At 43.8% G+C, this 16036-nt stretch overlaps 1 protein-coding gene across 11 annotated transcripts in view; it reads right to left on the reverse strand.

Annotated features, from left to right (window-relative positions):
* Positions 1-16036, reverse strand: part of SEPTIN6 (septin 6) — a gene marked incomplete at its 5' end in the record, with an annotated part of 69141 nt that overhangs the window by 25729 nt on the left and 27376 nt on the right. For all 11 annotated transcript variants that reach the window (XR_014239574.1, XM_082377272.1, XM_082377274.1 and 8 more), the window contains 2 exons: positions 66-227; positions 2716-2902. Coding sequence is in view for 10 of the 11 variants with exons in the window: in XM_082377272.1 (XP_082233398.1) it covers positions 66-227; positions 2716-2902 (349 nt within the window). The remainder of the gene's footprint in view (positions 1-65; positions 228-2715; positions 2903-16036) is intronic.

The following is a 16036-nucleotide window of genomic DNA, read 5'->3' on the forward strand; positions in this document are numbered from 1 at the left end:
AGCAATGTACTTAGAAAAAAAAAGAGCAAATGGCCAGAAAGTTGAAGCCCTGTGCTCCCACTCACGTTCATGGTTCCGTTGATCTCTGCCACCGACTCATCATCTGTAGGGAACTGGTAGATCTGGACTCCATTGCTGACAAGCTCGCTGGTGATTTTGATTTTGAACTTTGTTAGCTCACTCTTAGAAATGGCATCTGATTTGGCAATGATGGGGATGATGTTTACCTAGGGAAGGGAGGAGCAAAGTGGCATCATTGTTGGTAATCTGCAGCTGATAGCAGCATGACCTAGGACTTCTACCAGCTGCCAGAGGGAGCAGCTCAACGCAATAGTCCAGGACTGGCCACCTCCATGGCCAAACAGCAGTATAATACATGACAATGAGTGCTTACTGTTTGCTGGGCACTGAACTAAGTGCTTTACAAGGATTAACACAATTAACCCTGACAAAAAACCCTCCCAGGAGGTATTAGTACCACAATGAGAAACTGAGGCACAGAGAGGTTAAGTAGCTTGTCCAAGGCCACAGAGCAGGTAAGTAACAGAACTGGGATCCAGATCCAAGTTTAGCCTTATTCCTAAGTCCACAGTCTTAACCTGCCAGCTCAGATCCAAATTGATGAGCTATGTGATATCTTAATATCAAGGTCACTGCTTGGGTGATTTGAAGCAGAAAGAGGACAGTTGGGAATCGACAGTGGACAAGGGGAGAGGTGGCAACTCCTTGCTAACAGTAAATTGTCCCAACCCATCGGTGCAGGCTAGCCCCAGCCAGTATGAAAGGAACCCACATGCGAAGGGAAGAAAGGCAGGGCTCTGTGAAGATGCACACCTGGCCCTCTTTCTGGCAGCAAACACTGATGAACCAACCCACTTACGTGAAGACGACCCTGTGTTACCAATTTGATCTGAGACTTAGCCAAAAAGAGTTACATTGCCGGAGTCTCATGATTAATTTCTGCATAAAGAAAGCAGGTACAAATGCCCAATTTTGGACAGCAGGAGAAAGGACTAAGGCTACCCCAAAGTTCAATCCACCTGAACCTCAATCCTTGAAATACCTCCAAGAAGTGACAAGGCTTTTACTGTCGGAGGGTAAAGAAACTTACATGCCTGAGTGAGACAGAGCACAGCTAAGCTCAAGTTCACACACAAAGCACAGTTGGTCCTGCCAGCAGACTCCAATGGGCTGGCATGGATGGTACTTGGGCCCTGAAAAGAGCTCTAGACTTAAGACAAATCCCACCTCCTTTGCTCTTTGCCTTAGGAGCGCCTCTCAAGGCTGACACTGCAGCTTCAGGTGCTGGTCAAAGAAAGACTGGACGTTGGAGGCACCTCCCTTAAAGTCTTGGGGCGTGGGGATTGAAGCCCTTGGCAAGGTGGCAACACTTTTCGCCACGTCCCCCATTGGCACGCTGTAAACACAGGCCTACCTAACTCAGCTCCTCCACCAGGCCGCCAGCCGCATCACTCTGCTGCCCTCTTCAAGACATGCAGGATGTGGCGACATTTCCCAAGCGGCCCATTACTCGTGGGCAGTGAACTCACTGCTGTGAAAAACGAAAAACTGCTCCTATTTTGATGCTAGCTGAAACTCCGTTTTTATAGTGAATGTGCTACTAAACAACTGCATATAAAGTAGATTTTTTTTGTAAAATAAATTCCCTGGAGTCAGAGAGAGCTCGGTCTGAATCCCAGACCCATTACAAGTTGTCTGACCTGGAGCAAGCTACTTGACTGTGCCTCAGTTTCCTCCTGTGTAAAATGGGGATAATAATAGTACCCACCACACTGGATTATTGGAAGGATGAAATAAAAACAATGCATATAAAGTACTCATCACAGTGCCAGACACACATGAAATGTTAGGGGAGGAAACGTACTAGTAATTAGGCTTTTTAAAGATTCCTGTGGTCGACTCTTTTGCACAGCCAATAATCCTTTAACATGAAGAATCACTGTCTAATTTATATCCGATGTGGGACTTGCATTTTTCAGTTTATCTTAAAGCAGGATGTGCCTGATTCCCACAGCCATCTTCCTTGGGTATGGAGGCAATATAACCTGGTGCCACAGATCTGAGTTCAAATCTAGGCTCTGCCAGGAGTTGGTTATATGACAATGGGTATGTCACTTAACCTCTTAGAGCCTCAGTTTTCTCTTCTATAAAATGGGAGGTAATGATAGTGTTTGCCTTACCGAGTTGTTGTGAGGATTCAATGAGATACTCCATGAGGTACTTTTACAGTGGTGACATATAATAAGGGTTTAACAAATGTTAGCTGCTATGATAAAATTATTATTGATAATAAGAACAGTAACTTTTGAAGTCGTTTGCATGTTTGATTCTAGTAGAGGTCAGTTAACATCAGGACAAAGGAAAAACACCTTTGCATCGCCAAAGCCTAAGGCCCTAGACCCAGACAGCCGTCTGGCTTGCATCCACCTTTATTCCCAAGAGGGATCAGGGCAGAAAGACAGCTCAGGGAAGACTCAATGCCCAGTGCTGGGAAAACATCACAAAGCATACAACTCAGGTGCTGGATCAATTAACACCATCTTTATGGAGGGACAGGGAATGAAGGGGAGGATGAGGACGCCACACAACCTCTCCTGAGCTCTGGCATCTGCACTGCACAAGAGACCAGAAGGAGGGAGCCCAACTTGCCCGGCCTCCCGCCCGCCCTCGTCCCTGCCTCCCAGGCCTCGGTACCTTACTGTCCAGCTTCTTCATCGTCACTAGGTCCAGAGACTTCAAGGAATGACCCGTGGGGGCGATGAAGTACAAGCAGGCGTGGATGCGGGAATCATGGTAGGTGTGCAGTACCCTGCGGATCTTCAGCTCCTCCTGCAGGTAGGCCTCAAATTGGGCGTCGATGAATTCCACAATGGGCTTGTAGCTAAAGGAGAGAGTAGGGAAATGGCCAGACCACGTCAAAAACCTGGATTTTGATAGGCTTCGAAACTCTTTTAGAAGTTGAAAATGTCCTTGGTAATCTGACTCTCCCCATCCAGCTGGATTTCTCCATCTCCTCTCAGTGGGCCTCCAACTCCGTCAGACTGTCCACCTCTTTGGTCCCCACATGAGCCAACCATATGCCCATCAGTGCGCTTTCTCTCTAGAATGTGCATTTCTCTCTTCTCATCCCAATCCTGCCCTCCCAGGCCTCAGGGCTCGGATGAATGCCGATCTCCTCCACAATTCCCCAGTTATGCCAGAAATCCCTTCTGTGGCCCAGGAGTGTAAAAAAGAATTATGCTATTGGATGGCTTACTGTTGCTTCACAAGGATTAGTGTTCCCTCAAATAGACTGTGTCCTTGTGAAGGGCAGGGACAGTGAAGGGCCCTTCTCTGCCCCCACGGGGCCCCGATGCAGTGTGGAGCCCACTGGCAGTATCTGTGGATGGGCTGATTGCGCGCCAGGCTGGGCTCATGTCTCCGCTTCCTGTGTCTCCCCCGCAGTGCCTAATACTCAAGCTGGTACCCAGTGGCGGTCAGGACCTCTCCTTGACCCATTGCTGGGGAATCTTCCAGAACACACTGGGTTCTGCTCAATCTTCCTGGGTTCGAGGCGCTCCCCTAAGGTCCAGATATTTTTCCAGTTCTCATTTCCTCTAAGGTTGTGACTTGAAAATCTACGTATTCGGACAAAATTTGGTAAAGATAGTCCCGTCTGCACAACCTGAACACACGTGCGCACACAAACACACACACACACACACACACACTGCACGCCCCGCCCCCCAGCTCACTGAGTATCCAGGCACGGTGCTCCCGTGTGGCTCCAAGTTTTGCCAGGGGTCTTAGCCGAGAGTCAGTCCTCTGCTTCTCTCTGTCCTGGGAAGCGTCTCTGTTCTCTCCCAGGCCATTCCTGCCGCCCCTGCAGCCTCTTCCTGCTCTAGCTAGGTCACTTAGCCTCTGCCCTGCCTCTGTTCTCATCTCCCTGTCTGTCCGCTGCCCCCCCTCCAGGGCTTCTCCCTTCAAGCTGGAAGGGGTTTATCATCCGGCCCAGGAGAGGGAGTCTGCAGCGACCACTGCGGGAAGGGAACGCGATTGAAGGAGGAGCAGCAGCTCCCACCCTGAGCCTTTTTGAAAGATCCCCCTAGTAGAGAAGGCAAAAGAGCCTTTTTAAAAAGAATCACAGAATTCTAGATTCTGAGAGCTACATACAGAGAGAGCCAGATGCTGGGTACCTCTGGAGCCGCAGAGAAAAATCTAAATATATAGTCCTTTCTTTCTTTCTTTGACCCCTATGAGCCAAACATTGTTCTGAAGGGTAAGAGCATCAAAGAATCTGTTGGCTGCAGAGATCCTTAGAAGGTTCCTGAAGAATTAGGAGTGGGGGCGGGGGGATACATCCCTTAGGTTTATCCAATTAATTTTCAGGTGACAGGCTCATTTGAGTGATCTAATTATGGCACTGCTACATTTTTTCCCTCCATTACATAACTTTTTTACTTCATTTTTTTTTTGCTCTACAAAAGGGATCAAAGGAGGAAAGAAAACAATGCATTTTTAGCTTTTTTTCCCCTGAATCTCTAGTGATACCCTGAGCCTATCTTTCTGCTAATGCCTCTGGCTCTTAGGGTCTCTGAAGAGATGCTTCGTCAGACCAGCCAAAGCAGCCAGTCAACTAACAGTATTTGGTTTAGACTAATCCTAAATGGATGACTCATCTTTGTCTTATTCATTTTTCCCCTTCTTCCTGCATTTTCTTTTGTTTCTGCTCCCAGTTTTATTGAGATATAAGTGACATAGAGCACTGTATAAGTTTTAAGGTGCACAGCATAGTGATTTACATCATGAAGCGATTATCACAATAACTTTAGTGAACATCCATTATCTCATACAGGTACAAAATTAAAGAAATACAAAAAACTTTTCCCTTTTGATGAGAATTCAGGATTAAGTCTCTTAACTTTCATATATAACATACAGCCCTGTTAATTGTATTTATTATGTTGTACATTACATCCCTCATATTTATCTTATAACTAGAGTCTTTTTTTTTAATTTATTTTTTGGCTGCACTGGGTCTTCATTGCTGTGTGCGGGTTTTTCTCTAGTTGCGGTGAGTGGGGGCTACTCTTCGTTGCAGTACGTGGGCTTCTCATTGCAGTGGCTTCTCTTGTTGCGGGACACGGGCTCTAGGCACGTGGGCTTCAGTAGTTGTGGCTCGCAGGCTCTAGAGCGCAGGCTCAGTAGCTGTGGCGCAGGGGCTCAGTTGCTCCGCAGCGTATGGGATCTTCCCGGACCAGGGATCAAACCTGTGTCCCCTGCACTGGCAGGCAGATTCTTAACCACTGCACCACCAGGGAAGTCCCATAACTAGAGTATTATTCATCTTTATATTCTCAGTGTCCGGCATGGTATCTGGAATATAGTAAGGGTCCCAGCCCTGCTCCCAACGGCTCATCTTCCCTCAGTGGCTGTCTCCCCCATCCCACTCTGTCATGCTCACTGGACTCCAGCCCATGGTAAACAAAAATCCCTTACTCCTATTGGCAACCTCCTCACAAAATGCTCCCTTCCTCTAAATGACCCCTGACTCCCCTTCAGAGATGCTGCTTCCCTCATATCCTTCTCAACTGGAAATTTCTACACCCCTCACACCCAAAGGCAGCTTTTTTCCAGCCCATTTTCCCTGGCTTACTATGATCTCTTCCATCTCCTACAAAACCCAGCTCCAATATACTCTACCCCTCCTCCTCACTACTGTTTATCTTTTACTTTTCAGGGTAGGAATTCTTAACCGGGGTCCACAGACCTCCAAGGGGTCTATGCATAGAATTCATAGGATCCATGAACTTGGATAGAAAAACCACATCTTTTTCCTAAGCTCTAACTGAAGTTCAGGGTTTCTTCAGGTACAAAAGTAGGTAACAATCTGCAGTCACTTCAGCAGTGCCTGTGATTTCATAACCAAGAGAAATCACCAATATTTTTTGTTTCCTATTACAGTTGTTGCAAATATCTCAAAATAGCATTTATAATCATCACAACTTCTGAAGTATAATAGTTATTAGACCTGCATATAGATATTGTTATTTCAGGGATTAAAAGAGAAGCGCACAGATTACTATATCACAATTTTAAAGTATTTTGGTAACTATTTTTTGGTATAATTGATGTATTTTAGGCATTTAAAAATGTTATTCTGAGCCCATATGCCTCACTGGTTGGTTAAGGGGCCAAAGGCACAAAACAAGCCCTGGTCTAGACACTATTTCTTATTCATTTCAGACAATGATATGTACTATGAAGACAATAAAATAGGATAATGGGATAAAAAGTGGCTGAGGGTTCAGCTACTTTAAATACAGTGATCAGGGAAGGCTTCTCTGAGGATGTGGCATTTGAGCTGCAAGGATGAGAATGACAGTCATGGAGAATCTGGGAGAAGAGCATTCCAGGCAGAGGGAATAACAAACGTAATTGTCCTAAGGCAGAAACAAGCTTGACAAGTTTGAGCAGTAGAATTAGTGAACAAAGGAAGAACAATAAACTATTCACAATTGCCCAAAGGTGGAAACAACTCAAACATCCATCAACTGATAAAGTGTGGAATATCATACAATGGACTATTATTCAGCCATGAAAAGGAAGAAAATTCAGATACATGCTGCCACATGGATGAACCTTGAAAACATCGTGCTAAGTGAAAGAAGCCAGACACAAAAGGACAAATAGTATATGGTTCCACTTCTGTGAGGTACCTAGAATAGTCAAATTCACAGAAACAGAAAACAGAATAATGGTTACTTACTGGGGGCTGAGGGGAGAGGGGAATGGGAAGTTATTGTTTAATGTGTTTCCTTTTGGGGTGATGAGAATGTCTGGGGACTAAACAGAGGTGGTGGTTGCACAACATTGTGAATTTATTAAATGCCACTGAATTGCTCACTTTAAAAGACTTAATTTTATGTTATGTGAATTTCACCTCAAGAAATACCAGAATAAGAGATGAAGCAAGCAAGGTAGCAGGGGACAGATCACATAGGGTCTTGTGGGTAGGATATAGTAAGGTTTTTTTTTTTTTAACCGTGAAAAGGGTCTTCTGCTCCATAATGTTTTCTATTTGGTTATTGTCAGGTGATAAGAAGTCTATGGCTTTATGCATGTTTATTTTGAAATTGGCTACCTTGCAGAACTACTATCCATTAGAATTGTCTTTCAGTTGATTATTTTGGGTTTCCTAGACAGAGATATTATGGAAAAATAGTAATTTTACCTTTCAATGAATAATTTTCAATTGTCATCTTTCTTGATAATGTTGACCAGTCCTTTCTTGAAACACCCCCTGGCTTCACTGCCACCATTAGCTCCTACCTCTATAATAACTCTTCTTTCTCACTTGCCTTAGATTAAATTGTTGGCTCATCTCTGAAGTTCCATCCTGGACCATCTTTTGTTGTCATTCTACACATCACATGCCCGTTAGCCCTGCGTGGTCCTGGTCACTCCCATGGCCTCAGTTATCACTGTCTCCTATCCATTTCCTAGACACCCGCAAGTCATCCCAGTCTCCTTCTCCCACGTGCCATTCCTCAGTGCAAACGCAGCTGTCAGAAGCTCCCCTGCTGGAAACCCAGAAGGCCTGGTCACAGACATTATACTTGAACAGCATCCTCTCAGGCAAAGCCGAGATACCATAAGGTCAGGTCTACTGGAACAGTGCCCAGGGTGACAACAGCTAATCTACTCCATCCCTCCAGTCACCTCTTCCCTCTACGCTCATTGCTATTCCACTCTCTCCTCATGGACTCATCATCCCTCAAAAACGTCCACTGTGCCCTGTGAAACCCCTGAACCATGGTAAACAAAATTGCCTACATCTTTGCCACTCAGAGTGTGGTCCTTGAACTGGCAGCACTGTGGTCACCTGAAAGCTTGTTAGAAATCCAGACTCTCCAGTCCCCAACCCAGACCTACAGGATCAGAATCTACATCTTATTAAGAGCCTCAGTGGCTTGTATGCAACTTTAAAGTTTGAGAAGTGCTGGCCTATATCATCTTCCTCTTCACAGAACTTGCCTTGCCTCTTCACGCTACTGGTAACCTAATTCTCCCCTGAGGGCCCTGCAACCCTGAGGACCCCGCAACCCTGAGGACCGCATTGCCTGGCAGCCCCCTCCTATGTAGGCTTCTTTTTTTTTTTTGGCTGTGTTGGGTCTTCGTTGCTGCGTGCGGGCTTTCTCTAGTTGTGACGAGCGGGGGCTACTCTTCGTTGCGGTGCGCGGGCTTCTCATTGCAGTGGTTTCTCTTGTTGTGGAGCATGGGCTCTAGGCGCGTGGGCTTCAGTAGTTGTGGCGTGCGGGCTCAGTAGTTGTGGCACACAGGCTCAGTAGTTGTGGCTCGGCGGGCTCAGTAGTTGTGGCACACAGGCTCAGTAGTTGTGGCTCGCGGGCTCTAGAGCACAGGCTCAGTAGTTGTGGCGCATGGGCTTAGTTGCTCCGCAGCATGTGGGATCTTCCCGGACCAGGGATTGAACCCATGTCCCCTGCACTGGCAGGCGGATTCTTAACCACTGCGCCACCAGGGAAGTCCCCTGTGTAGGCTTCTTATTCTCCCACAACCTGTGTATGTTGGGCTCAGTGTGTGGGCATTCAGGTAGCCACTCAGCCCCACTTCTAGGGCGTTACTCCTCTACCTCAGTGTAAAACAACTTTCTCCATTTGAGGCCTGTTCCATCCTCTTCTGGTGGTGCCTGACCCCATCTTTCTCCCTGTTCTGGGTGACTGCAACGTGCTTCCGGACAGGCCATCAACCTTCAGCCTCTTTATTCCTTGATCGCCTCAACTTCACCAACCTCCAGCTCCCTCTACTTCAGCCACCTACACATCATACCGTTTGCCAGGCCAGCTTCACCCAAGACAGCTTCTAACACCCCACTATCTGACCACCACCGCACAACTTCCCAGCTCTTCTATGCCTTCAGTCTGCCTAAACCTGATCTTTCACCTCATAGAATCCTCTGGTACCTTGACCTCTCCATTATCTCACAGGATATCAACCCCCTCTTGGCCTCATCTCCTTCTCAGCCCAGGCTGACCCCCATAACTGATTGTCCAAAACACTCTTTTATCAACTCATCTCCCACCACACCCCTGCTTTCTACCCTCCTTGCCTAGCAAAACTGCTGGGCTGAATAAATTTCAGGATCTGCTCTCTGCTCCTACACCACTGCTGCTGAATTTGACTCGAAGAAATCACAAAACTTTGGGTCTTGGGGACTTCCCTGGTGGTCCAGTGGGTAAGACTCCACGCTCCCAATGCAGGGGGCCCGGGTTCGATCCCTGGTCAGGGAACTGGATCTCACGTGCATGCCACAACTAAAGATCCTGCATGCCACAAACTAAAACCCGATGCTGCCAAAATAAATAAATAAATAAATATTAAACAAACAAACAAACAAAAACTTCGGGTCTTGGCACCCAAATTCCTGGCCTCCAACCTCACAAAGGCCTTTAAAACAACATGACAATCCTTTTGCTCAGCCTTGATTGGCTCCCTTCCTACTGCTTTCATTGACCATGCCAAACTTTCAACACTTTCCTCAAGCTCCAGAACTTATTCATGACCCCTTCCCTCTCACAAGACGGTATTATCTTCTATTTTATCAACAAAATCAAGGTCACCAGGTTCACACTACCCCAACCCACCTCACTCCCTCCTCTTCCCTGTTCCCCTCTGGTCTCTGAGGATGAAGGGTCCCTCATCCTGTTCAAGGTCCACCGCCCCTCGTGTACCTGATCTTATTCCTTTCAGGCTCTTTGAGAACCTGGCTTCATCTATCAGCTCCTCACCTACTACTGACTACTCCCTCCCGCAACCTATAAACAGGCTTAAGTCTTCCCTCATCTCAAAAAAAAAAAGACTTTTCCACAGCCCAATCCTCCTCAACCACACATTTCTCCCCAACTACTGCCCTGTGTCTTTTCTTCCCTTAGCAGTCAAGTTTCTTTTCTGCACCTACCACAGGGTCTGGCGTATAATAGGTGCCCAATAAATATTTAATGCATGCATGGAGATTTTTTTTGAAAGAATAATCTACTCATTTATTTATTTTTACTTCTCGTTCATTCCTCAACACACTGTAGACTGTTTTCCACCCTCACCAGCATCCTAGCTGAAACCTTCAATGGATACTTTGGGGTTTTTTTTGTTGTTGTTGTTTGAAGTATAGTTGATCTACAATGTTGTGTTAGTTTCAGGTGTATAGCAAAGTGATTCAGTTATACTGTATATCTTCTTTTTCAGATTCTTTTCCATTATAGGTTATTACAAGATATTGAACATAGTTCCCTGTGCTATACAGTAGGTCCTTGTTGTTTATTTTGTCTATAGTAGTGTGTATCTGTTAATCCCAACCTCCTGATTTATCCCTCCCCCGCTTCCCCCTTTGGTAACCATAAGTTTGTTTTCTATGTCTGTGAGTTGGATAGTTTTGGTTTTAAATGATGAAAAGTTAGAGGTGTTTATTTTCTTTTTCCCATCAATGTATATATCATTCATTCATTCAACAAATGTGTACTGAATACCCACTCTAAGCCAGGTCACTACCTTGTACTCATCCTGCACGACTTCAAGACTTAGCCCAATCATTCCTGATCACCTCCTCTCCCCTTTCAGCAACCTGCACCCTATACTCCCACCACCAGGCTTGATTGCTGCTCTTCCTGTTCCCACAGGCCCCCTCCACATACCTCTGTTACTGTACTTACCACATTATGTAGAGTTTGTATACATATTTGCCCCCTCTACTAAACTACAAGCTCCTTAACTACAGACTGTGTCTTATTCCTCAGTAGCCCTGGCACCTCACACTGTACCTGGCACACAGTAGGCATTTAGTATTTTATAAACTGAACTAGATCCCCCGCATCAATTGGTTACTATTGTCTATTTCTCTCACATCTGCCCCCTCCTCTCCATCCTGGAAGCTTCTGCTCCTGTTCAATCCCTTGTCATCTCTCCCATCCTCATAAAACTCACCTGTGACGTTCTTGCTTCCCTCTAGACACTGCTTTATCTTTTTCCCAGCTCAGAAAAGCTTTTTAAAGGAGCAGTGTATATCCACTTTATCTGTTTCTTTTTAAATTTTTTCAACTCTTTTTATTTTTTAAAATTAATTAATTAATTAATTAAAAATTTTTTGGCTGCGTTGGGTCTTCATTGCTGAACACGGGCTTTCTCTAGTTGCAGCGAGCGGGGGCTACTCTTCGTTGCGGTGAGCGGGCTTCTCATTGTGCTGGCTTCTCTTGTTGCAGAGCACGGGCTCTAGAGCGCAGGCTCAGTAATTGTGGCACACGGGCTTAGTCGCTCTGCGGCATGTGGGATCTTCCTGGACCAGGGCTCGAACCCCTGTCCCCTACATTGGCAGGCGGATTCTTAACCACTGCGCCACCAGGGAAGTCCCAAAAATTTATTTTTAATTATGCAAGCAATACATATACTTAATCTACCCTCCTCAGAGGTAACTACTAATAGTAGTTACTATTTTTAGTTTGTTGATTATTCGTGCAAACTTTTTTCTCTGCTTCTATAAACAGAGAGAGAGGGAGAGAGAGAAATGTTTGTTTTACTGGGAAGGGGCAGATTTATACAAATGGCATCATGATCTGTGTATCATTCTTCAACTTCTTTTTTTCACTTAACAACATGCTTATGTAAGTATATATAGATCTAACTCATTCTTTTACACTGCCAAATACAGTTCCATGGTATGGTTGTACTATAGCTCATTTAGTTGCCCTACTGGTAGAAATTTAGACTGTTTAAAAATTTTTTTTCGTTCCATAACCAATGCTGCACTGAACATTCTTTTTGTATGCTTTTTATGAACATGTACAGTTGTTTCTCTAGGCTATATTCCTAAAGGTGGACCTGCTGGATCATAAGATATTCACATTTAAAATTTTAATAGATACCATCAAATCTGCCCTTTACAAAATCTGTAACGATTTACACTCCCAGCAACATGAATAAAATTACCTGGTATTAATGGATATTATATTTTTATGTTTTATTTTTGCAAATCTGATAGATGAAAAAAATACTTCATTGTTTCATTTTGCATTTCCCTACTCACTGATGAAGTTGAATGACAATCATTTCATATGTTGATGGGCCATTTACATTTCCTCTTCTGTCAATTACTTGTTTATTTCTCATTGAATTGTAGAAGCTCTTTTTACATTTTAGAAAAATCCTTTGCTATACAGGTTGCAAATATTTTCTCCTCATCTGTAGTTTGTTTTTACTTTTATTTATAGTATCTTTCAGTAGACTATTGACTGAAAAAATGCACAACCTAAAAGTTGAGAATTATGTTCTATTTGGTGGACAAAACTGAGGACTTAGCCCAGAAGACAGCTTCTCAGAGAGCTCTGAGGGACTGCTCCAAAGAGGTAAAGGAGGAGCCACGATATACAGGGGTTTTTGCAACAAAAACCAGGCAGTCAGAACATCAAAAGATTACTGTTAATTAAAGAAGACCAGACATCTCAAGTTAATGATTGTAGCACTTTTCTATGTATGGGAAGAGGCAAGAGTCTGGCTGGGCTCATTGAAATCATGCCTTTGACAGGCATCTTAACTATCTAGGGCCAATATCCTGCTTTTCTCCATCCATTCTGAGTCCCCTCAGGGTGCACTGTTGCAGGTGGCCATGCTGGCTTGATGGCCTCAACATCCTTTGTTTACTGAAAAAGCAGGTGACATTTTTCATCCACAAGAAAAAGGGTTTTGTTTTTGTTTTTGTTTTTAAAATTTAAATCTGTCAGTATTCTATGACTTTTGGATTTTGTGTCATGATTAGAAAAGCCTTCTCTAAGGGATCAATACCAGAATAACTGAGGCAGAAGAACGGATAAGTGACCTGGAAGATAAAATAGTGGAAATAACTACTGCAGAGCAGAATAAAGAAAAAAGAATGAAAAGAACTGAGGACAGTCTCAGAGACCTCTGGGACAAGATTAAACACACCAACATTTGAATTATAGGGGTCCCAGAAGAAGAAGGGAAAAAGAAAGGGACTGAGAAAATATCTGAAGAGATTATAGTTGAAAACTTCCCTAATATGGGAAAGGAAATAGTTAATCAAGTCCAGGAAGCACAGAGAGTCCCATACAGGATAAATCCAAGGAGAACCACGACAAGACACATATTAATCAAACTATAAAAAATTAAATACAAAGAAAAAATATTAAAAGCAGCAAGGGAAAAACAACAAATAACACACAAGGGAATCCCCATAAGGTTAACAGCTGATCTTTCAGCAGAAACTCTGCAAGCCAGAAGGGAGTGGCAGGACGTATTTAAAGTGATGAAGGAGAAAACCCTACAACCAGGATTACTCTACCCAGCAAGGATCTCATTCAGATTTGATGGAGAAATTAAAACCCTTACAGACAAGCAAAAGCGAAGAGAATTCAGCACCACCACACCAGCTTTACAACAAATGCTAAAGGAACTTCTCTAGGCAGGAAACACAAGAGAAGGAAAAGACCTACAATAACAAACCCAAAACAATTAAGAAAATGGTGGACTTCCCTGGTGGCGCAGTGGTTGAGAATCTGCCTGCCATTGCAGGGGACACGGGTTCGAGCCCTGGTCTGGGAAGATCCCACATGCCGTGGAGCAACAAGGCCCATGTGCCACAACTACTGAGCCTGCGCGTCTGGAGCTTGTGCTCCGCAACAAGAGAGGCCATGATAGTGAGAGGCCCACACACCACGATGAAGAGTGGCCCCTGCTTGCAGCAACTAGAGAAAGCCCTTGCACAGAAACGAAGACCCAACACAGCCATAAATAAATAAATAAATAATTCAAAAAAAGAGAAAATGGTAATAGGAACATACATATCGATAATTACCTTAAATGTAAATGGATTAAATGCTCCAACCAAAAGACACAGACTGGCTGAATGGATACAAAAACAAGACCCGTATATATGCTGTCCACAAGAGACCCACTTCAGACCTGGGGACACATAGAAACTGAAAGTGAGGTGATGGAAAAACATATTCCACGCAAATGGAAATCAAAAGAAAGCTGGAGTAGCAATTCTCGTATCAGACAAAATAGACTTTAAAATAAAGACTGTTACAAGAGACAAAGAAGGACACTACATAATGATCAAGGGATCGATCCAAGAAGAAAATATAACAACTGTAAATATTTATGCACCCAACATAGGAGCACCTCAATACATAAGGCAAATACTAACAGCCATAAAAGGGGAAATCGACAGTAACACAATCATAGTAGGGGACTTTAATACCCCACTTTCACCAATGGACAGATCATCCAAAATGAAAATAAATAAGGAAACACAAGCTTTAAATGATACATTAAACAAGACTGGACTTAATTGCTATTTATAGGACATTCCATCCAAAAACCAAAGAATACACATTCTTCTCAAGTGCTCATGAAACATTCTCCAGGATAGATCATATCTTGGGTCACAAATCAAGCCTTGGTAAATTTAAGAAAATTGAAATCATATCAAGTATCTTTTCTGACCACAATGCTATAAGACTAGATATCAATTACAGGAAAAATTCTGTAAAAAATACAAACACATGGAGGCTAAACAATACACTACTTAGTAACCAAGAGATCACTGATGAAATCAAAGAGGAAATCAAAAAATACCTAGAAACAAATGACAATGAAAACACGACGACCCAAAACCTATGGGATGCAGCAAAAGCAGTTCTAAGAGGGAAGTGTATAGCAATACAATCCTACCTTAAGAAACAAGAAACATCTCAAATAAACAACCTAACCTTACACCTAAAGCAGTTAGAGAAAGAAGAACAAAAAACCCCCAAAGTTAGCAGAAGGAAAAAAATCATAAAGATCAGAATAGAAATAAATGAAAAAGAAATGAAGGAAACGATAGCAAAGATCAATAAAACTAAAAGCTGGTTCTTTGAGAAGACAAACAAAAGTGATAAACCATTAGCCAGACTCATCAAGAAAAAAAGGGAGAAGACTCAAATCAATAGAATTAGAAATGAAAAAGGAGAAGTAACAACTGACACTGCAGAAATACAAAGGATCATGAGAGATTAGTACAAGCAACTCTATGCCAATAAAATGGACAACCTGGAAGAAATGGACAAATTCTTAGAAATGCACAACCTTCCAAGACTGAACCAGGAGGAATAGAAAATATGAACAGACCAATCACAAGCACTGAAATTGAAACTGTGATTAAAAATCTTCCAACAGGACTTCCCTGGTGGCACAGTGGTTAAGAATCCGCCTGCCAATGCAGGGGACACAGGTTCGAGCCCTGGTCCGGGAAGATCCCACGTGCCGTGGAGCAACTAAGCCCGTGTGCCACAACTACTGAGCCTGCGCTCTGGAGCCTGCGAGCCACAACTACTGAAGCCCATGCACCACAACGAAGAGTAGCCCCCACGCACCACAATGAAGAGCAGCCCCCGCTCACTGCAACTAGAGAAAGCCTGCGCGCAGCAATGAAGACCCAACGCAGCCAAAAATAAATGATAAATTTTAAAAAAAATCTTCCAACAAACAAAAGCCCAGGACCAGATGGCTTCACAGGCGAATTCTATCAAACATTTAGAGAAGAGGTAACACCTACCCTTCTCAAACTCTTCCAAAATACAGCAGAGGGAGGAACACTCCCCAACTGATTCTACGCATCTACAAATAGATGGAGAGATATACCATGTTCTTGGATTGGAAGAATCAACATTGTGAAAATGACTCTACAACCCAAAGCAATCTACAGATTCAATGCAATCCCTATCAAACTACCACTGGCATTTTTCACAGAACTAGAACAAAAAATTTCACAATTTGTATGGAAACGCAAAAGACCCCGAAGAGCCAAAGCAATCTTGAGAAAGAAAAACGGAGCTGGAGGAATCAGGCTCCCTGACTTCAGACTATACTACAAAGCTACAGTCATCAAGAGAGTATGGTACTGGCACAAAAACAGAAATATAGATCAATGGAACAGGATAGAAAGCCTAGAGATAAACCCACGCAC

The sequence above is a fragment of the Balaenoptera borealis genome, assembly GCF_965194805.1.
Source record: "Balaenoptera borealis genome assembly, chromosome: X".
Classification (NCBI taxonomy): Eukaryota; Metazoa; Chordata; class Mammalia; order Artiodactyla; family Balaenopteridae; genus Balaenoptera; species Balaenoptera borealis.